Raw genomic sequence first — 18,899 nt, 5'->3', positions numbered from 1 at the left:
TGTAATATTATAACATTACATATAACCATATGTAAGATATATACTGCAACACAATATTAAATATAATGACATAACTTGCAATGCTACAACATTTAACCATAGAGTATATTTCATTGCATGACATACTATAGCATTACATGCCATAAGCTCTAACTGTATACCATAACACGATATAAAACAAAAAATATAACAATATAACAGGTAAAGCTATAACATAACATAATAAACATAACATGTCACTATATCAAGACATGTGATATACCACATGACATGCCATAACATGCAATGATATACCATAGCATGATATAACAACATACAATGCATAATATATAACAATATAACATGTAACGCTATAATATAACAACCATATATCACATGACATAATATAAAACACTATAAAACAATGTAAAATGTAAAAACATAACATGTTACACTATAGTCTCAAACATATATCACATGTGTGGTATATTGTAACATGTTTTGCTGTTACACAGTGGTCTCACAAATAATGTGGTTTCTGGTTGTTAAAAAGCGGAAAGTTTTATGTGATGCAGGTGATAAAATGATACTGCAGTTAATCAATTTAAACTTCTTGCATCTTAAATGTGTATTCAAAAATACATAATATAATATAATATAGTATAATAAAATATAATATAATGTTTTTAAAAACAATAATAATATAATATAATATAAGGCTGTTATATGATAAATTGCCAGAACTTTTGCTAATTTTTGCTCATTTGTAAAACATAATATAAAAATTTTAAAAACAATATGAATTCACAGAATTATCTGAATGGAACAAGACAAACATGCATATTCATTAGTGCTTATAGCAGAGTGTTGCATTCTTCTGGCTTGTTTTAATGACCTATTTTTGAAAAAGTGCATTATACATAACTGTAAAACGTCTTTTATCATGACCAAAACAGAGTAAAAGGTGTTTAGATCAAAATGTCACATTTTAGCCCACAGTGAACCATGACCTACAAAAATTGTTGCATGTTAATGACTCAAAGCATTTCTGACAAGTCCTCAGATGGTGCTGAGGATGACTAATATACCTGGGATGTGCTTTGCTGGACACTGTGTCTGCTGGATAGGTGCTGTCAGGAAAAGAGAAAGAGAAACACTGTGGTCATATGGACTTAAATCCAGTTAATGTTTATATACAGTACAAAGCATGCTGACAGCAGTTAAACATATCATCTTAGCTGTACCTGAAGTAACTGACAACCTTAAAAATAAAATAAAAATAAAAATAGTTTCAAATGGAAACATATAGTGCATACTGCGCACTGTATCTTCAAACCTAAAAAAATGTAACTCTAAAATAATTACAGATCAAACAGGAAATTCTGTTCCTTTTGATACTAGAATTATGAATTGAGTAAATAAGACACTTGCTTAAGGGTTTGAATATTTCCCCACAACGCTGTATGGATGTACATTGCAATATCTCATGAGATATCTACATCTAGATTAATCATATTCATAGAGGCATCGTCAGCACAAATGCCAACAGAAAACACATGCTCATAATCACATGGTGAAACACACACACATATACACATCTTGCCTGGGTGACTTATGAGTCTGTGTTTCTTAGCTTGCATCTTTCTCTTCAGTGCTTTTGACTGCATTTAGAATAAATTACCCAGCATTCAACACAAACCCCCATCGGCATATGCACAGTGGGAAAAGAAAAAATCAAAAACAAAAAAAAAAAAAATAAAAAATTAAATCCTGCCAAAAACAAAAAGTTAAAGTGTTATGGTATTCTAGGTGAAGTGATGTCACTATGTGGTTGCTAAGGTGTTCTCGCATTTATTAGTACTTTGCATATTAGTTGCTAGGGAGTTTTGGTTGGTTGCTAGGGCATTGCTAGTGTGTTCTGGGTGGAGGGACATTCACTAGGTGGTTGCTAAGGTGTTCTCAGTGGTTGTTAGTACTTTGCTTTCTAGTTGCTAGGGTGTTCTGGGTGGATTGACATCACTATGTGGTTGCTAAGGTGTTCTCGGTGGTTATTAGTACTTTGCATTCTAGTTGCTAGGGAGTTCTGGTTGGTTGCTAGGGCATTTCTAGGGTTTTCTGGTTTGAGGGACATACACTAGGTGGTTGCTAAGGTGTTCTCAGCGGTTGTCAGTACTTTGCTTTCTTGTTGCTAGGGTGTTCCAGTTGTAATTACATCACTATGTTGTTCCTAATGTATTGCTCTGTGGTTATTAGTACTTTGCATTCTAGTTGCTAGGGAGTTCTGGTTGGTTGCTAGGGCATTGCTACGGTGTTCTGGGCAGAGGGACATCACTAGGTGGTTGCTAAAGTGTTCTCAGCAGTTGTTAGTACTTTGCTTGGGTGTTCTTGGTGGAGTGACGTTGTTATGCAGTTGGTACAGTGTTTTCAGCTGTTCTTAGCACTTGCTTTCCAGTTGGCAGGGTGTTCTGGGTGGTTACTAGGGCATTGCTTGTGTGTTGTGCATGGAGTGATGTTACTATGTGGTAGCTAAAGTGTTTTGGAGTACTGGAGTAGCACGTTGCACAGTTGCTAAGGTGTTCTAGGTGGTTGCTGAGGCATTGCTTGGGTGTTCATGGTGGAGTGTTGTTGCATTTGTTAAGGTGTTCTTGGTGGTTGTTCGCACTCGCTGTCCAATCAGTCGGGTGTTCTGGGTGGTTATTAGGGTATTGCTTGCATGTTGTGGGTGGAGTGATGGTTGTTAGCACTTAGCTCTACAGGTGCTCAGTTTCTATGGTGTTCTAGATGGTTGCTAAGGCTTTGTTTGGGAGTTCTTGGTGGAGTGGCATTGCAACGCAGTTGCTAAGGTATTCTGGGTGGTTGTTAGCACTTTGCTGTCTAGTTGCTATAGAGTTCTTGGTGGTTGGCAATGCATTGCTCGGGTGTTTTTGGTGGAGTGATGTTATGTGGTTGCTAAGGTGTTTTCAGAAGTTCTTAGCACTTTGCTGTCCAGCTGCTAGGATGTTCTGGGTGGTTGCTAGAGTGTGCTAGGGTTCTGGGGATTGGCATGTGGTTGCTAAGGTGTTCTGAGTGGTTTTTAGTGGTGCTTTGTTGTTCAGTTGCCAAGGTTGCTAGGATATTACTAGGTGGTTGATAAGGTGTTATTATGTTGCTCTGAGTGTTTGTCGTAATGTTGCTATGCTATTCTGAGGGATTGTTATCTCTTTGTTATAACTAGGTGTTTGCTAGTTCATGCTGAGTCGTTTGGTTGATAGTGTGTTGTTAGGTAGTAGCTGTAGTATTCCGATTGGTTAACTGGTTGCTTGATATTGCTATGGTGCAGCTTAAATGTGAGTGGTTGCTATTCCATTGCTAGTGGGTTTTTATTGGATGGTTGATATACTATGTGGTTGTCAAGGTGTTCTAAGTGGGTGTTTTTTTTTTTGTTTTTTTTTTCAGGTGTTTGCTAGGACATTGCTAGGTGGTTGATAAGGTGTGACTATGTTGTGTTTAGAGTGTTCTGGTTGGTTGCTCATTATTGCTGTGTTGTTGCTTGGTGATTGCTAGGCTGTTTTGGGCAATTGTGGTCTCATTTCTATGCTGTGATTGCTAGGGTACTCTGGATGGTTGCTAGGGCATTGCAATGTGTTAGTCATGTGATCTGAGTGTGGTTGCTAGGGCATTGTTGGTCATTGCTAAGGTGTTCTGGATGGTTGCTAGGGCATTGCAAGTTGTTAGTCGTGTTTTCTGAGTGGTTTCTAGAGATGTTTGCTCATAGTGATGCTTTCCTTAGAAAAAGAAGGACCGGGGAAAGGAATCATCAAAGCTGTAAGCATATCTCGAGATAAACAGTGAGATTTCCTTGATATAGTGCTTGACAACGAGGGAGTGAAGTAGAGTTTCATTTGCAAACCCAGTGGAGGATTTCAGGCCGAACTGAGAAACGTCTGAAAACAAATATCTTTCCTTCTGTTCTCACTTTCACCATCAGGGAGGCTAAACGCGTGCCTGGCGGGACTCATTAATCTAAAATAGCGCCTTGCGGCACTGTGAGCGTGGCAGATTGTACAGCTATGTTACAGCATGCTTCTGTGAGACTTCAGTCCCTGACTAACTTATATATGTACACGGTTGTTTTGTGAAATAAATCTGTTACCCATTTAGCAGAATGGGTACAATGCACAATGCAAAAATCTCAATGAGTCAAAATTAAACCTGAAACTTGTGTATTGCAATAAAAAAAAAAATAATAATAATAATAAATAAGATTATTCATTTTGTAATACAAATATTGAATTGAAAAATTATATTTTATATTATTTTAAAATAGAACCTCAGTTTCTCTTATTGGTACAGAGGAAAATAAATAAATAAATAAATAAATAAATAGAGTTTTTTGTAATTAAAATATTTTTTATGTCAGTTGACTATTTTATTTTATATTTTTTAATCATTTTATTTTAAACTTTCAAAATAAAGCAATCAAACAAATAAATAGGGTTATTCATTTGGCACTAAAATCTATCTATCTATCTATCTATCTATCTATCTATCTATCTATCTATCTATCTATCTATCTATCTATCTATCTATCTATCTATCTATCTATCTATCTATCTATCTATCTATCTATCTATCTATCTATCTATCTATCTATCTATCTATCTATCAGACTGTCACAGGTTCTTTTATGCCTGTAGAGGACGAGGAGTACCACTTAAAAATTACTTGAAGAAATCAGTTAACAATGTATTAATTTAAATATAATGAAAATGTTGTTAAAAGTAACAAATTTACAATGCAACATTATATTATATTATATTATATTATAACATTTTACATTTCTATTTATTTGTCAAGTTACTGATTTAATTACATTTATATTATATTATATTATATTATATTATAACATTTTACATTTTAAACATTAAATAAATCACTTCAAATGTCTATTTATTTGTCAAGTTACTGATTTAATTACATTTATTTATATTTCTGTATGAATAAATTTATAATTTAATAAAGAATGCATTTTTATTCAACTGAATTAATTAGATTAAATTGAATTGAGTGGCACTCTATCAAAGGAACTTGATGTTTCCTATGAAAAATTATTTCTTATGACTGTAAAACTATAAATTTGAGCTTTTGAGAGAGTCATGACATTGTTTTGCAACAGAAAAAAAAAGAAAAAGAAAAACATAAAGTTCAAGATTTCTTTTCTCGACAGTGTTACTGCAAAAGCCCCAAAATTATGGAATGAATATAGAAAGTGAAGAGAAAGCGGACAGCTCGAGTAAAATGTGTGTGAACAGTGCACGTGTAATCCAGAACCAGAAAAGCTCGGCTCTTTGATTTAATCTATCTTCTGCTTCCCTGGAGACAATTCAGCAGCAACTTCTAATAAAACGAAAGGTCTCGAGTCACTGCAGCTTCAGTGCTCTCTGCTGCCCAAGGCCAAGTAAAAGTCTTCTCACATCTCTGTCTCTCTATTCTCTTCAGAAGCTTGTTTCTTTCTTCTCTTTCTTTATTTTTGGTATTTGTGTGAAACTCCTCCGCCTCCCACATATCGAGCTATACAAATCTCTCTGTGACCTCAACATTTGGCTAGTGCACTTAAAATCGAATCAAGATTCAGCTACTCTACTCGAGAGTGTTTGCTTTTCCTCTGAATTTAGCCCAGAAAGTTAGTGAAACCTCTTAGTCAAATGATAGTTCCTCCAGCCTCCTTCTGTTTCTCTCTAACTTTGCAACTTAAATGGTTGAAGGAAAAACGTTGCCAGTATGAAACTAAACAATATCAGGAATATCACAATTATTTGAATGTGTTTTAAGTTTCATAAAGACTTAAAGAAAATTTTACATAATATCTCTGATTTAAACCTAGTGGTAAAAATGCAGGTGGATTTGAGAAATGTAATTCATTTTAACGTTCCGATTCAAAACACCAATTCATTTCAAAGCACTGATTCAACTTAATTTGCTGCAAAATGGAAGTCACTGTTTGGCATTTGCATGCTTTAAAAATGATAAATATTAATACATTTTAATAATATTAATAAACTGTACATATTATAAACACCAGTAACAACAACAACAACAACAACAACAAACAACAACACCAGTAATAATAATAATAGGCTAATAATAATAATAATAATAATTATTATTATAAATTAAAACAATTATAAACATGCAGTAATTATTGATGTTGTTGTTGTTGCAAATATAGAATTACAAAACAAAGACAAGCACGTTTCATGAAGACGAAATTTATATTTTACAAAAGACAGAGAATTTTTAATATCTCTGATCTAAACCTATCAGCAAAAAGTAGATTTGAGAAATATGATGCGTTAGTGGTCTAATTTAAAACACTGATTCATTTCAAACACTGATTTGAAATTTGTCAGTGTGTGGCATTTGACAATATTAATAAATATTATTAATAAGGTATGCCTACCATACACATTTAATATTAAAAATAGCTGCTTGGTTTATCTCGTAAAAAAAAAAAAAAAAAATCACAATAATAAGCTTTATTTAAAACAAATATTACATAATTTTACAGCAAATACAAAAAAAAAAATTGTATGATATATTAAATATAATTTTGTACAATGGTAAGTTTTATTGAACGTGAAGTGCTGATAAATTATTGTTTCATTTTACAGCCAAACTGAAAAAAACGAAACAAAAAAAAACTAATATTTAATCGCATTAAATGACTATTTTTCAAGCATTAACAATTTTAAGCTTGCATATGTGTAGATTTTGATTATATATGATAACGTTTTATTGAAAACTGTTTCTAACAGCTGCTTTCAGATTGCAGCCTTTGAAAAAAGCTATATATATATATATCCTAGACTGCAGAATACAGGTACAGCGCAGGTAAATTTAGCCCCTTTGCTGCCATATTGTACAAAAATCCAGTCCCACACAAACCCAAACATAGATACATATGGCACAAACCTGTGCAGACATCATGGAAAAAGTGTCACATCCGTCAAATGTGTGAAATAAATAAATGTACAGTATTAGCAGCTTTTCTACAAGCTGCCATTCAAAAGCACCTGTTAGTAACAGATGCTGGTGTCAAAACCTCTTTCCAATAAAACCTTATCATCGTCAAACAGCGGTCTAGAGAATAAAGTGAATTACTGAGGGTAAAAAATAATCAAAAGCTAAAAAAGCTTCTTTTTTATAATTTCCAATATTGTTTCTTATTAAACTCCAAAGGGTACCTGCTCTATAAAGCTGAAAATACACTATGAGGCTTTCTGAAAAAGAAAAAAAAAAAAGAGGAAAAAAAAACAGAATATGTAAATGATTAATTCTGATGAGGCGTCTTGGGAATCTGCCCTCTAATGGAGTGTTTAAAATATTTCTGCAGTCTAATTGTTCAGCTCATTCTACAGGTGGGAACTTGGCAACATCTGCACATTATGCCTACATTATGCACATATGCAAAACAGCTGCAGGAATACATTAAAATATTAATTCCTGCTCTCGTTTACACGGATGACTCACATATTAATAAACTCATTTTGTAGAACTTGCTGTAATTCAAAGCTAGAAAAACACTAAAAAAAATTAAGAAGTACAAACCAAAATACAGGCCATTATTACAACTGTATGCTGAACAAAAATAATCATAAACAGTTTTATGATCATAAATAAATAACGAAGTGAATTTTTCAGGGTATATTTAAGAAATATTTTAAGAGTTTAATTCTTTTTTGCTTTTAATGGTTTCCATATAAATGAAAATTTAAACTGTAATATATAAAATATTAAAGTAATATAAATGGCATTAAACTGCAAAAGAATATGTACGTAGTTGTATTAAATGATATAAAACAAGCATAATTAGTCATTTTTACAGCTTAGTTGCAAAGAAGGGTCTGTGCATAGTATGTAAAACATATATATATATATATATTCTTCGCAAAAAAACACACTAACATAACACTAAAATATTATTTAATATCATAAAACGGTATTATTTATTTGTTTTGTATGACGTAATCATTATTTTTATTGATTATTTTAGTATTATTTATGAAAAATAATGAACTGAATTTTAATTTTCTTCAGTGAATACTGAGCAAATCTTTAAGAATTTAAGATGCATACTTACATACTAATTTAAAGCAGAACTGTAAAATCATAATGCTATGAGCAAATAATTCAGCAAATATGAACTCTGCATTAAGCACACATAAGTACATTATGTGCATCAAGTGCATAATGTCATATGCACAAGCATCTCATAAATAAAGTCAATTTGCAATTTGCATGAACAGAGGACGTTATAGTGATTTACTACTTCAGAGATGAAAAAGCACACATCGAAAACCCATCGAGATGCAGTCAATGTACTCACCATTTTGTAGAGATCAGAAACGCTGATCTGGTCTGCATCAACCATTTCAAACTCCTTCCTGGGCACCAGATCTAAGCCTAAGTGTCTGTTGAACAGAAGAAAACAACAGAACTCAGATTAACATAGACTTCTCGAGACTGAAATACTTAATATTGTTGATAATAAAAGAACGGAAGACCTGTCAAGCTGTGGTGTCCACCTGCTGTCACAGGCATTTAGCCATGCGGTATCTATTTTTATCCATAAATCGCTACATTGCTATACGCTAATATCTCACACATCGGTGTGATGGAAAACATGACATAAGAACATTCCTAGACACATCTTCCACACTTCTTTCCTGGTTTATCCACACAGAGCTGTACATTTTGAGAGGCTCATATGGTAAAGACGCACAGAAAACTGCTAGCGTTAGCACTACGTGCAGCTGTCGTAGTATAGAGCTATAGAAACAGGTGTTGCCCCCATAACCTAATAATGAAAGTGATGGCATGCCACAGTGTATCTTAATATAACATAAACATTTCTTCTCTCAGATTTCCCAGATGTAAATAAAACCCCATCAACACCCTGAGTAGCCTAAACCACAGACTAGCATTAAGTAAGTGGGTTAGCAACTAAACACATGAAAGATAATGACATTGAGGCTGAGAATTCACATTGAAAGTTTATTGAAATGCACATTTTTATTACTAAACTATATTTTTATATTCATTTAAATGTTCAGGGTGCTTGCCAAGTGGTTGAATATCAGTCATTAAGAAGTAAACAGTCAAACAGAAGGAAATAATTTTAGTAATGCTAATGCTAAAGTAAAGTAGCTGCTATTTTGATAAGGTTTATAGGTGATAGGTGGTTGTTAGGGTATTCAGCTGGTTGCTAGTTATTTTGCTCAGGTTGCTGTGCTCTTGATCAAAGTGTTAGCATTAGCATCAGCATCACCCAGGGTCCCTGTCTAGCAAGGCTGTGCTTATAAATCTGCATATTTTCTGAATATCTCAATGCAAATTAGTTCTCCAGAGAGACATCTTGCATCATTGGCTTGTAACAGAGCATAAATAAATCCATTTGTTGATGACTTTGTGTAAACAGACAGTAATACACTTATTATGTGACAATTAAGTGCTTTTAGCAATGACAAGCTTGATATACTCCACAACTGCAGCGTGAATGCCTCTAATTTGCTACGTCAAAGCGTTTCACAGTATATAAATGTCTTGTTATTGAGGCTGAATCAACTCTCTTGCAGTCATACACAAAATACTGTAACATATATATTACAGAAAATGATAGTAATGGTGACACTTGCCAAAAAAAACGCAAGATCACCTGCGGAAAATTGATATAACCTGAGAGAGGCATAATAAAAAAACATTATTAGATTGTTTGAAAAACACTTGAGATGCTCTTCAACTCATCCTTTAAGTATTTATGGAATTTATCGGTAAGTGCTCCCATCTCAAATCCATTTCATCCCATTTACTCAATTATCTCTTAGTTTGCTGATCTGAAGACCTGGCAGTGATGTACTGCTGAAAGCACAGAACCGCAAAGTGCCTCATCACAGAAGTGAATCTTCAGGTGACCTTGAAAAAGAGGGATGAGTGGCCAACGTGGACTTGACACAGATGCTCATACACTGCAATACTTGGATCATCTGACCTCTAAAATACTGTCGGTTTGGCCTTTCATCGCTATAAGAGGTGAACACCATGACTTTCATTTTGGAGGTCTGGTCTACTTCTACACTGTAGATAATTGCTGTAAAAACTTTTACTAAACAGTATAGTAAATATCATTCGTAGCTGACTGAAAGTTCAATTTGCAGTATTGGCAAATGTATATTGGACATAAAACATTTGAAAACCTCTCAAAAGGATGAAATAATGATGCAAGAACTGTAAATACTGACACTCAAAACTCAAAAGCTGTGAAGAATTGCACAACTGTGTAGGTTAAAAATGGGGGCGGTATCTGAAGGACAAACACAACCGCCTTTCAGTGCAGTGAAAAATCAATTTACTCAATTAAAGAAAAAATAAAAAAACTCTACCTTGTGTTGTTTTGGTTTGTTTGGCCTTAAAGTTTGCATTTGAAATCTTAGCATAATTCACATTAACCAGGCTGTGAATGACATATGTTCTTGTTCTCCTCATTTCCTTCACTGAGTTGAGCCAAGCTTGATTTAGGGTGATGAGAAAGCCACAGTGATCCATCTCTAGTGTTTTTACTTTGACTCCACGATAATCAACCATCAGCATCCAACACACTAAAACAAATTAAAAACACCCACAAATCACCATGATGCAAATGAGCTTATTTAAACACTTCTTAGTTAAGTGAAGCATGCCAGGGCTGAACATTAATCTCAATGAGTTATTTTGAAGGTGGAACAAATGCACGACAATCCTATAGATTTGTTTAATAGGGTGTATTTCAAAAGAGTAACTGACATAATTTGCCTATGTAAGAGTGCAGAAATATGAAAAGAGCTATGGTGGAAGTTAGCATAATGGCTAACATTGCTAACAGCACCTTAAAGTCATATTTGATGGTTCTCCTACCAGATTTAGACCTATGGGGGAAGTTACCATAGTAGTTAACATTGCAAACAAAAGCATAAAGACATCATTTTTGGTTCTTCCACTTGATTTAGACCCATGGTTGAAGTTAGCATGATGGCTAACATTGTTAACAACACAAATGCATCTTTGCTTGTTCTTCCACAAGACTTAAAGGGATTCTCCACCACAAAATGAAAATTTTGTCATTAATCACTTACCCCCATGTCGTTCCAAACACATAAAAGCTTAGTTCGTCTTCGGAACACAATTTAAGATATTTTTGATGAAAATCGTGAGGCTTGTGACTGTCCCATAGACTGCCAAGTAAAATACATTTTCAAGGTCCAGGAAAGTATGAAAAGCATCATCAGAATAGTCCATCTGCTATCAGTGGTTCAACCGTAATGTTATGAAGCAACAAGAATACTTTTTGTATGCAAATAAAACAAAAACAACAATTTATTTTTATTCAACAATTTGTCTCCTCTGTGTCTCTCCACATCACTGTAGTGCCATTTTAGAGAATATGAGCTGTACACAAGCAGCTTATGCTCTTCTGTGTCAGCCGTGACACAGAGGAGACAAATTGTTGAATAAAGTCGTTATTTTTGTTTTCTTTGTGTACAAAAAGTATTCTTGTCACTTCATAACATTACGGTTGAACCACTGATGGCAGATGGGCTATTCTGATGATGCTTTTCATACTTTTCTGGACTTCGACAGTGTATTTTACTTGGCAGTCTATGGGACAGTCACAAGCCTCCCGGTTTTCATCTAAAATATCTTAAATTGTTTTCCGAAGATGAACTAAGTTTTTTACGGGTTTGGAACGACATGGGAGTAAGTGATTAATGACAAAATTTTATTTTTGGGATGGAGTAACCCTTTAAGGCAACTTGTTGGTTCTTCCGTACGATTAAGTCAAGTTTTTCATTTGAATTTGTTCAGGGCATTTTCTGGGAGGTAAAAGAGAGGTACTCACTCATTGCCCCAGTCCAGTCGTACAGTGATGTGGCGTTTGACTTCACGGACTTGATCCTGGGTCAGGTGGCCTGAAAGCAGTTGTCGCCTCAGATCAATCAACTCGTTCATCACGTGACGGAGCTTGTAAAAGAGGTCGACTTTATGCTTCTGTAGAGAAAAAAAAAAACGAAAGGCAAAATTTTATTTTATCCATCCACACGACAAACTAGCCTCAAATTTGACCAGGGAAATGTACAGTAGTCGTATATAATACATATTATAGTGCAAGTAAACAATCATTCTAAAAGCACATTAATACCATATCCAAAAAAAAACTTACATAACCAAAGATAATAAATGGCATGGTATTACCATGGTATCATGTCCAAAACAAAATTTCCATGTCCAACAATCACAAGATTACAGTGCATCACTTCTCAGATATTCAATGACCCAATAAATATGTATACATGTGAATAAAACGGTTTAGTTGCCAAAAACTAGTGCTGACCAATGGCAATAGATGCTTACATTGGTAAAATACTGGTCCAACATAACAAACGTCTGTTGCCACTGGTTGTCATTTGTCAATGTAGTGTAAATTAGCTTTGAAGTGACAGTCACACTAACAGCATTCATATTTGAAAATCATTCTCTCAACTCTGCTTAACTTTGTTTTATGTGTCACTGAATTAAGTGAATTCAGATCGCTCTGCTTCTAAAAAATCACTGTCAGTGTGAATGGCACTCTATGCTGCCTTCACATGGAATTACAGTACTGTAGGTAATCAAAGCCACAGACAGTCAAAGAAGTGGAACAGCCATTGAGCATCATCTAAGCACATGTCCCAAACCGCAAGGCTTCCCCTACAAGTTTGTGTATGATGGATGATAATGACTCCCTCATGAGGACCCTTGGGGAGACTTGCAGCAGACAGATCTGTGCGTTTGTCACACCGACATGCTGTGCCGGCTGTGCGTGTGGTCTCCAGCGCCCTCCATCACTGAAACACCTGAGAACTTGAGTTTGACATGCTCTTGAAAACAAAGAAGGTTTATGTGGAGTTTACACAAGAATGTTCCCCCTGGATACCCACATATGTAGCATCTGTCAGTATGTCATTCCACAGTCTTTTAATGGTGAAATCAGATGGGATTTGGACATTCAAGTAAAAGCCACAACCATCAAACTCCTTGTTTTATTTACTTGGACTTCTGTACTGGATGTAGCCTTTTTTTTCTGGCTGCTCCTGGCACTGGAGACTGACAGCTTCCCCTTTATCATGGTGGCATCAATAATTACTCCTTCCTCATGCAATCACAAGCAGAACAGCGTGAATCATTTCCTACTAGTCTCACTGGTGAGATTCTTGGAGAAGAATCTCAATGACCAGCTGCAGATCGCACCATAAATCCACTTCCTATTGGGATGAGCAGAGTGAAAAGACTATTGTGAAAACTAACACAGAATCTTCAGATAAAGACCAGTATGAATTTCTGTGCTTGACCAAGTTGGTTCATATTGCTTAATACTGGTTTGGGGCTGGTTTTGCTGGTAGACCAGCATGGTGTTTTTGATAAAGTTGGTGGGAAAACCAGCACTCCAGCATCTCATGCTAGCAGACAAGTATGGATTCCTATGATATTTCAACCTGGTGTGCACTGGTTAGTGCTTGTTTGGTGCTGGTTTAGCTGGTGGACCAGCATAGCCTTTTTGGAGAAACTGGCTGATCGGGATAGTCTTGCATAATTGGCTTGTTAAGCAGCTTGGTGGGAAAACCAATGCTCTCCAATCCCATGCTAACTAAAACTATGGATTTACCTTGGTCCAAGCTGTTTTATGCTGGTTAGTGCTTGTTTGCTGCTGGTATACAGTAGCTGATGAACCTACATTGTCTTTGTGGTGAAGTCAGCTGACCAAGGTAGTCTCGATATTTGGCATCTAGTCATCTAGTCTCCCGACAATCGACTAGTCTGCTAGTGAAGTAAACTAGCATCTTCTGGGGGAATATGATGAATGAAATTCAGAGACATAACCATTCTCTTCAACACACTGCATCTCTAAATTCAGCTACAGCTATCAAAATGTCACTTTTGTAACAAACTCACAGCCTTCAACAATAAATTTCAAGACAATTACTGTCAAGTATGTCAAGTTACATTTCTCAATTTGCTTGTATTCTGTCGCTCTGATTATATTTTGATAACCCTCGACTGTTTTGTAACTGCTTGAACAATTAGTTGTAAAATTCACTGTGGTAAAATTCAGATTGGGTCATTACAGGTTGAGGAACAATAACATTTTTCTACACTCGACTGAGCGAAAGTTGATCCAAACACACCCAGTTATGTTGACTGATATCAAACTGACCAACTGACTCAAATAATCTGCTGCCCATGGATTGGTACCAGCTAACACTTTATCAGACTCCTGACTTTATCTCAAAGATAGGGCTCAATTTAATCAGTGATATTTAACCAGTTCCATTTGCCTGTATCTGTGTAATAAAATGAATTAAATACGTAAATATGAGTCGCTTCTCTGGGCCTCTACAAAGGATTTCTTACATGAGGATATCTAGTATAAAATGACATGATGTTTCTGCATGGCTTCCCACGTGAGATATTTCTGAATCCTGGCACAAGTAGATTTCAGTACACAGTGTGGGGTCATCCTCCCTTTAGTGCTCTTGCTCTCTTACCATCCATGAACAAGGCAATCCGTTTACACCAATGACACACAGATATATCAGCCTCAGTATAATGCGATTATTATGTTTTAACTTGCCTGTCGAGGGACCTGTATCAATCCTTGAGCTTTAACTGAAATAAAAGCTTGGATTGACAGCTTCCCCCACAACCCAACAGCAAGAACCTCACCTCCTCTGTGGTAACTGAAAGATGGACTGCATCCAGTTCACAATCCATCAGGATCCTCTACCACTTACAGGGTTCCTAGTCGATTAACGAGTATACTTCAACGATTGACATTGATATTTCAGTAGGGTATTCAAAATAGAGACTTCAAACTTCAACAGAGCTTTTTGTTTGGAAAAGAAACCTCCTGACAGCTGAGTGTTTTAGCAGGGAATCTCTAGAATCTATCCACAGAAAATGTAATTGATGGAAAAACCAACAAGTGCCAAAGTTACGACAAACGTTCTGAACAAATAAAGTGTTTTGACGACCAAAAACTAGAATTTACCCTATCAGAACTGGAATAAATATGCCAATCATTCAGTGTCATTACTTGTTGCAAGGGATGATTTAGCTGGAGAGATTCAATGGAAACTCACATGCAAAGAACAATTTGTGGTCTTTGCTTTGGGGAACACAGCTGAAGAACACTCAGTGTATGAGTGTGTGGGAAGGGGAGCTACAGCATGTGTTGCACCGAGCTGTGTGAAGAACATGTATTTATCACACTTTCCACAACTGCATGACTCACATGCTTTAAATACAGAGACCGGATTGAGCTACAGTACAATGTGTCAGAATCACATTTCACCATGTCCAACTCTCAGCCAATTCATCCATATCTTCTCTTAGGTTCGCATTTGGTAGAATTGTAATAGAAAACCATATTAAATAAATGTTTCACTCTTGCACATGATCAAGCAGCTTGTTCAAAATAAACTTTAGCCACTCATTTCTAATGCTGGAATCCTTCAAAAGAGGAACAGCAGGTGCAACACAGTCAAGAACAGCACATTGTTTGGCAAATTTACAGCCACATCTTACTCTTATTGTTTAGTCATATGCCACCTGGAATAATAATATATTCTTCTTCTGGTGCACAGGAATTCATCCAACTTCCCCCATAACCAGAAATCTGGGAACAATCTGTAATCAGAAATTTCATAACGAGCCATTTTTACAGCTTAGTTGCAAAGAAGGGTCTGGGCATAGTATGTAAAACATATATATATATATGAATTAATGAACTAATAATGTGTTATTGAATTTTAGAATTACGTAAAATTCGATAACATTATTAACATGCATTAACACATTGTTCATTCATTAATTCATATATATTCAACAATATACACTACACTGCATAAACTGTATGGCTCTCGTCTCCTACTGAAGTAATAGAGAGCAATGTACCTTCAGTGACTTCTAAACATCAGCCTCCACTAAGGATGGTGCCTCAAATAGCAACAAAGCGTTTCTCAATAAAGCCCTGTTTGTTTAGCTGGTTAAATGACCCATTATAAACATTAGCTCTCATGAGAACACAAAACTATCACGTTCATCTCTTGTTCTGTGACTTCTGGTTTTTAGTAAGACACTGGGTGGATACAATGGACACTTCTGAGGAAGAATTAATCACACAATCAAAGTTTATCAGGTTACTGGCTCTGAATTTTGGCTAGATCGTAGCAGAGAATTAGCACTTAGCAGCAGCATACGCATCAAAACCCAACATGCTAGTGAGCCTAAAGTAAAGGATGCAGTGGACTAACTGCCATTTTATAGACAGTATTAAAGAAGCTAGTGCTAAAAACAACCGCAAATCCAAATTCAACACGTCTGTCTAACAGGAAATGGACATATTATACAAAACATGAATTGTAAACTATGAAAAATCCATTTATTAGCTTCCTGTGTTCTCTATTTGAGACTCTTCAGTCAGTGATAGAGTGTGACTCACACAGTTTCGCCCACATTCTGTACAGTCAACGCTGCTCCTTCGGGTGCTAATGCTAACACTCACCTGCACTAGCCGACTCATCTCGCCCCACACACACAGGATCTTCTCTAACCACACATTTGACGCTCAGGTTTGTTACAGGGAAAAAAGCAGATGGTAAATGGAATAAAAATAAAATAAAACCTAGACTATTAGCTAAGGAAATGCTAGCGGAAGAAAAAAAATAGATTATATAAAATACAACAATGTCAGAACATCAGACGACCAACAAAAAACAAAAACAAAAAAAAAATAACACCATGACAATAAAATGAGTCAACTCACTTGAAATATGAGTTTTGTGAGGAAAAATCATCTGAACACTTCATTTAAAGAACAACTTATGGGAAAACTGCCACATTTGAGACTCAAATGCACCATTAAGTTCAGGATTGAAGGTTTGAATCATTGAAATCAAGACTTTTTTTTTATTTTTAATGTTAAATCTTCAGGGTGCGTCAGCAGTCTGAGGTAATTGTTAGCTCTACAGCATCACATTAGCACAGTCAACTAATGTAAAATGTTCCAAAGACCATATGTGTGGGTATTTTGCGAAGGTAAAAGGAACTGTAGTTGACACTGTGTGTCAGTGTGTGGATATGAGAGCGAGTGTATGTGCGCTAACTGACTAACACGCTAGCGTCAAACCTCTCATGGCCCGACATGACCTTTGCTCAGGGCACGCAATCTCACTTTACTCACAGTTCCACGCTGCCAAGCAGGACTGTCAGTCAGTCGGCGTGTGTTTGCGTGTCTTTGCTCTTGGTCAAGAAAGGGCGGTGGAAATGACAGACCATATGGGAAGTTCAGGCAGTATTGTGGCGATTTCACAGCAAAAACATGCAACAAATTGTTCAGAAACCTCCAACATACTGTTTTGAAATTAAGCTAATTCAGCTTACAATTACAATTAATCAAAGCAAGTTTGTCAGAAAATTCAAGATAAGCTCAAACAACATTTGATTCTTTTGAAGTGATTCTTTTGAACCAATTCTTTTTTTTTTTAATGAATTAATTAAACTGAAATGAGTAAATAAATGTAATAAATAAATGAAGTTTAAAAGCTTTTTGGAAATCTATATTACTATTAATAATAGTTCATACTGCCATATAAACCACCTACAACATCCTGGCAACCATATAGCGAAGGACTCTGCAACCAGTTTAGATGAATAATTATCAACAATAATGTTCAGATATAATGTACAACAACATTTGACAATCTATAATAGATAGAAAGAATAAATTGCATTTCTCTAACAAAATGACGCATAAAATGTCAAGCAGGGACTTCTGGGAACACAGTATAATTGAATTGAGTTCAATTATTGAGTTCAACATGTTAGTTGAAATGAAATGAATGCATCATGAATCAGATGTCCCAATGTGTCTAAAGATCCAGTCCAGCAATCTGAAGAAGGCGAATCATCTTTCTACCTTCAACTCCCATAAACACTTTAAAGTGATACTCTATCTTCTGCTTAACAGTGTCTTGGAAACATGAGGATAAGAAGCAGCTAACTCGTGCAACCACAGGTCACTTAGGATTAGAGCTTTGGCTAAATTAATAAAGGTAAACAACTCTTAAAGAGATAGTCCAACCAAATGTTCATGTTGCAAATGTGTTCAAAAAGAAAGGATTTTAAGGATTTGATTATTAGCTTTCTATCAACTCACAAGCCCCTGCAGTTCCCTCATGAACCCAGGGAACTGAAACCAAAGACATTTGTTTTTAATAAGACTACATTTTTGTCTGAATTTCAACCTTAACAGCCCCAGTTCTCATATGTACTTCATGTATATACTGAAAAGAACAGCCAGTGTTACGTCAAACGAAAAGGTTTGAAACGGCATTCGGTTGCGTAAACGATGAGAAAATTGTCATTTGTGGGTGAACTATCCATTAAACATCAAAAAGAAGCAACACGCGAAAAAGACGAATATTAGTTTAGAATGACATGAGGGTGAGTAAACTATGACAGAACTGCCATTAGTGGATGAACTAGTCTTTTCAACAGCAAAAAAAGCAACGAGCGAAAAAGACGTAGATATTAGCAAATACGAGGCCTAAATGTTGCGAAGTGTTATATTTTTCGTACAAAAGTGTAATTAAACTGGATTAAAAATGAGTTTAGATTGATATGAGGTTAAGTAGACAATAGAAGAATTGTCATTTGTGGTAAACTATTCCTGTAAACAGCAAACAAACAAAACAAGTGAAAAAGATTTAATATTAGCGAACACTAAGAATTCATGTCACAAAATGCTCTATTTTTCATATAAAAGTGCAATTAAACTTGATTGAAAATTAGTTTAGAGCAGCATTAGGGTG

The 18,899-nt window shown here is 35.5% G+C and overlaps 1 protein-coding gene across 12 annotated transcripts in view; it reads right to left on the bottom strand.

Annotated features, from left to right (window-relative positions):
- dock3 (dedicator of cytokinesis 3) overlaps window positions 1-18,899 on the bottom strand; it is a 189,812-nt gene that overhangs the window by 64,441 nt on the left and 106,472 nt on the right. For all 12 annotated transcript variants that reach the window (XR_006157940.1, XM_042749368.1, XM_042749366.1 and 9 more), the window contains 3 exons: window positions 11,891-12,039; window positions 8,345-8,429; window positions 1,068-1,109 (listed from right to left, as the gene is read on the bottom strand). Coding sequence is in view for 11 of the 12 variants with exons in the window: in XM_042749368.1 (XP_042605302.1) it covers window positions 1,068-1,109; window positions 8,345-8,429; window positions 11,891-12,039 (276 nt within the window). In the remaining variant the exon portion in view is untranslated. The remainder of the gene's footprint in view (window positions 1-1,067; window positions 1,110-8,344; window positions 8,430-11,890; window positions 12,040-18,899) is intronic.

The sequence above is a fragment of the Cyprinus carpio genome, chromosome B22 (genome assembly GCF_018340385.1).
Source record: "Cyprinus carpio isolate SPL01 chromosome B22, ASM1834038v1, whole genome shotgun sequence".
NCBI classification, from domain to species: domain Eukaryota; kingdom Metazoa; phylum Chordata; class Actinopteri; order Cypriniformes; family Cyprinidae; genus Cyprinus; species Cyprinus carpio.
This window is presented reverse-complemented; position numbering and strand designations above follow the sequence as displayed.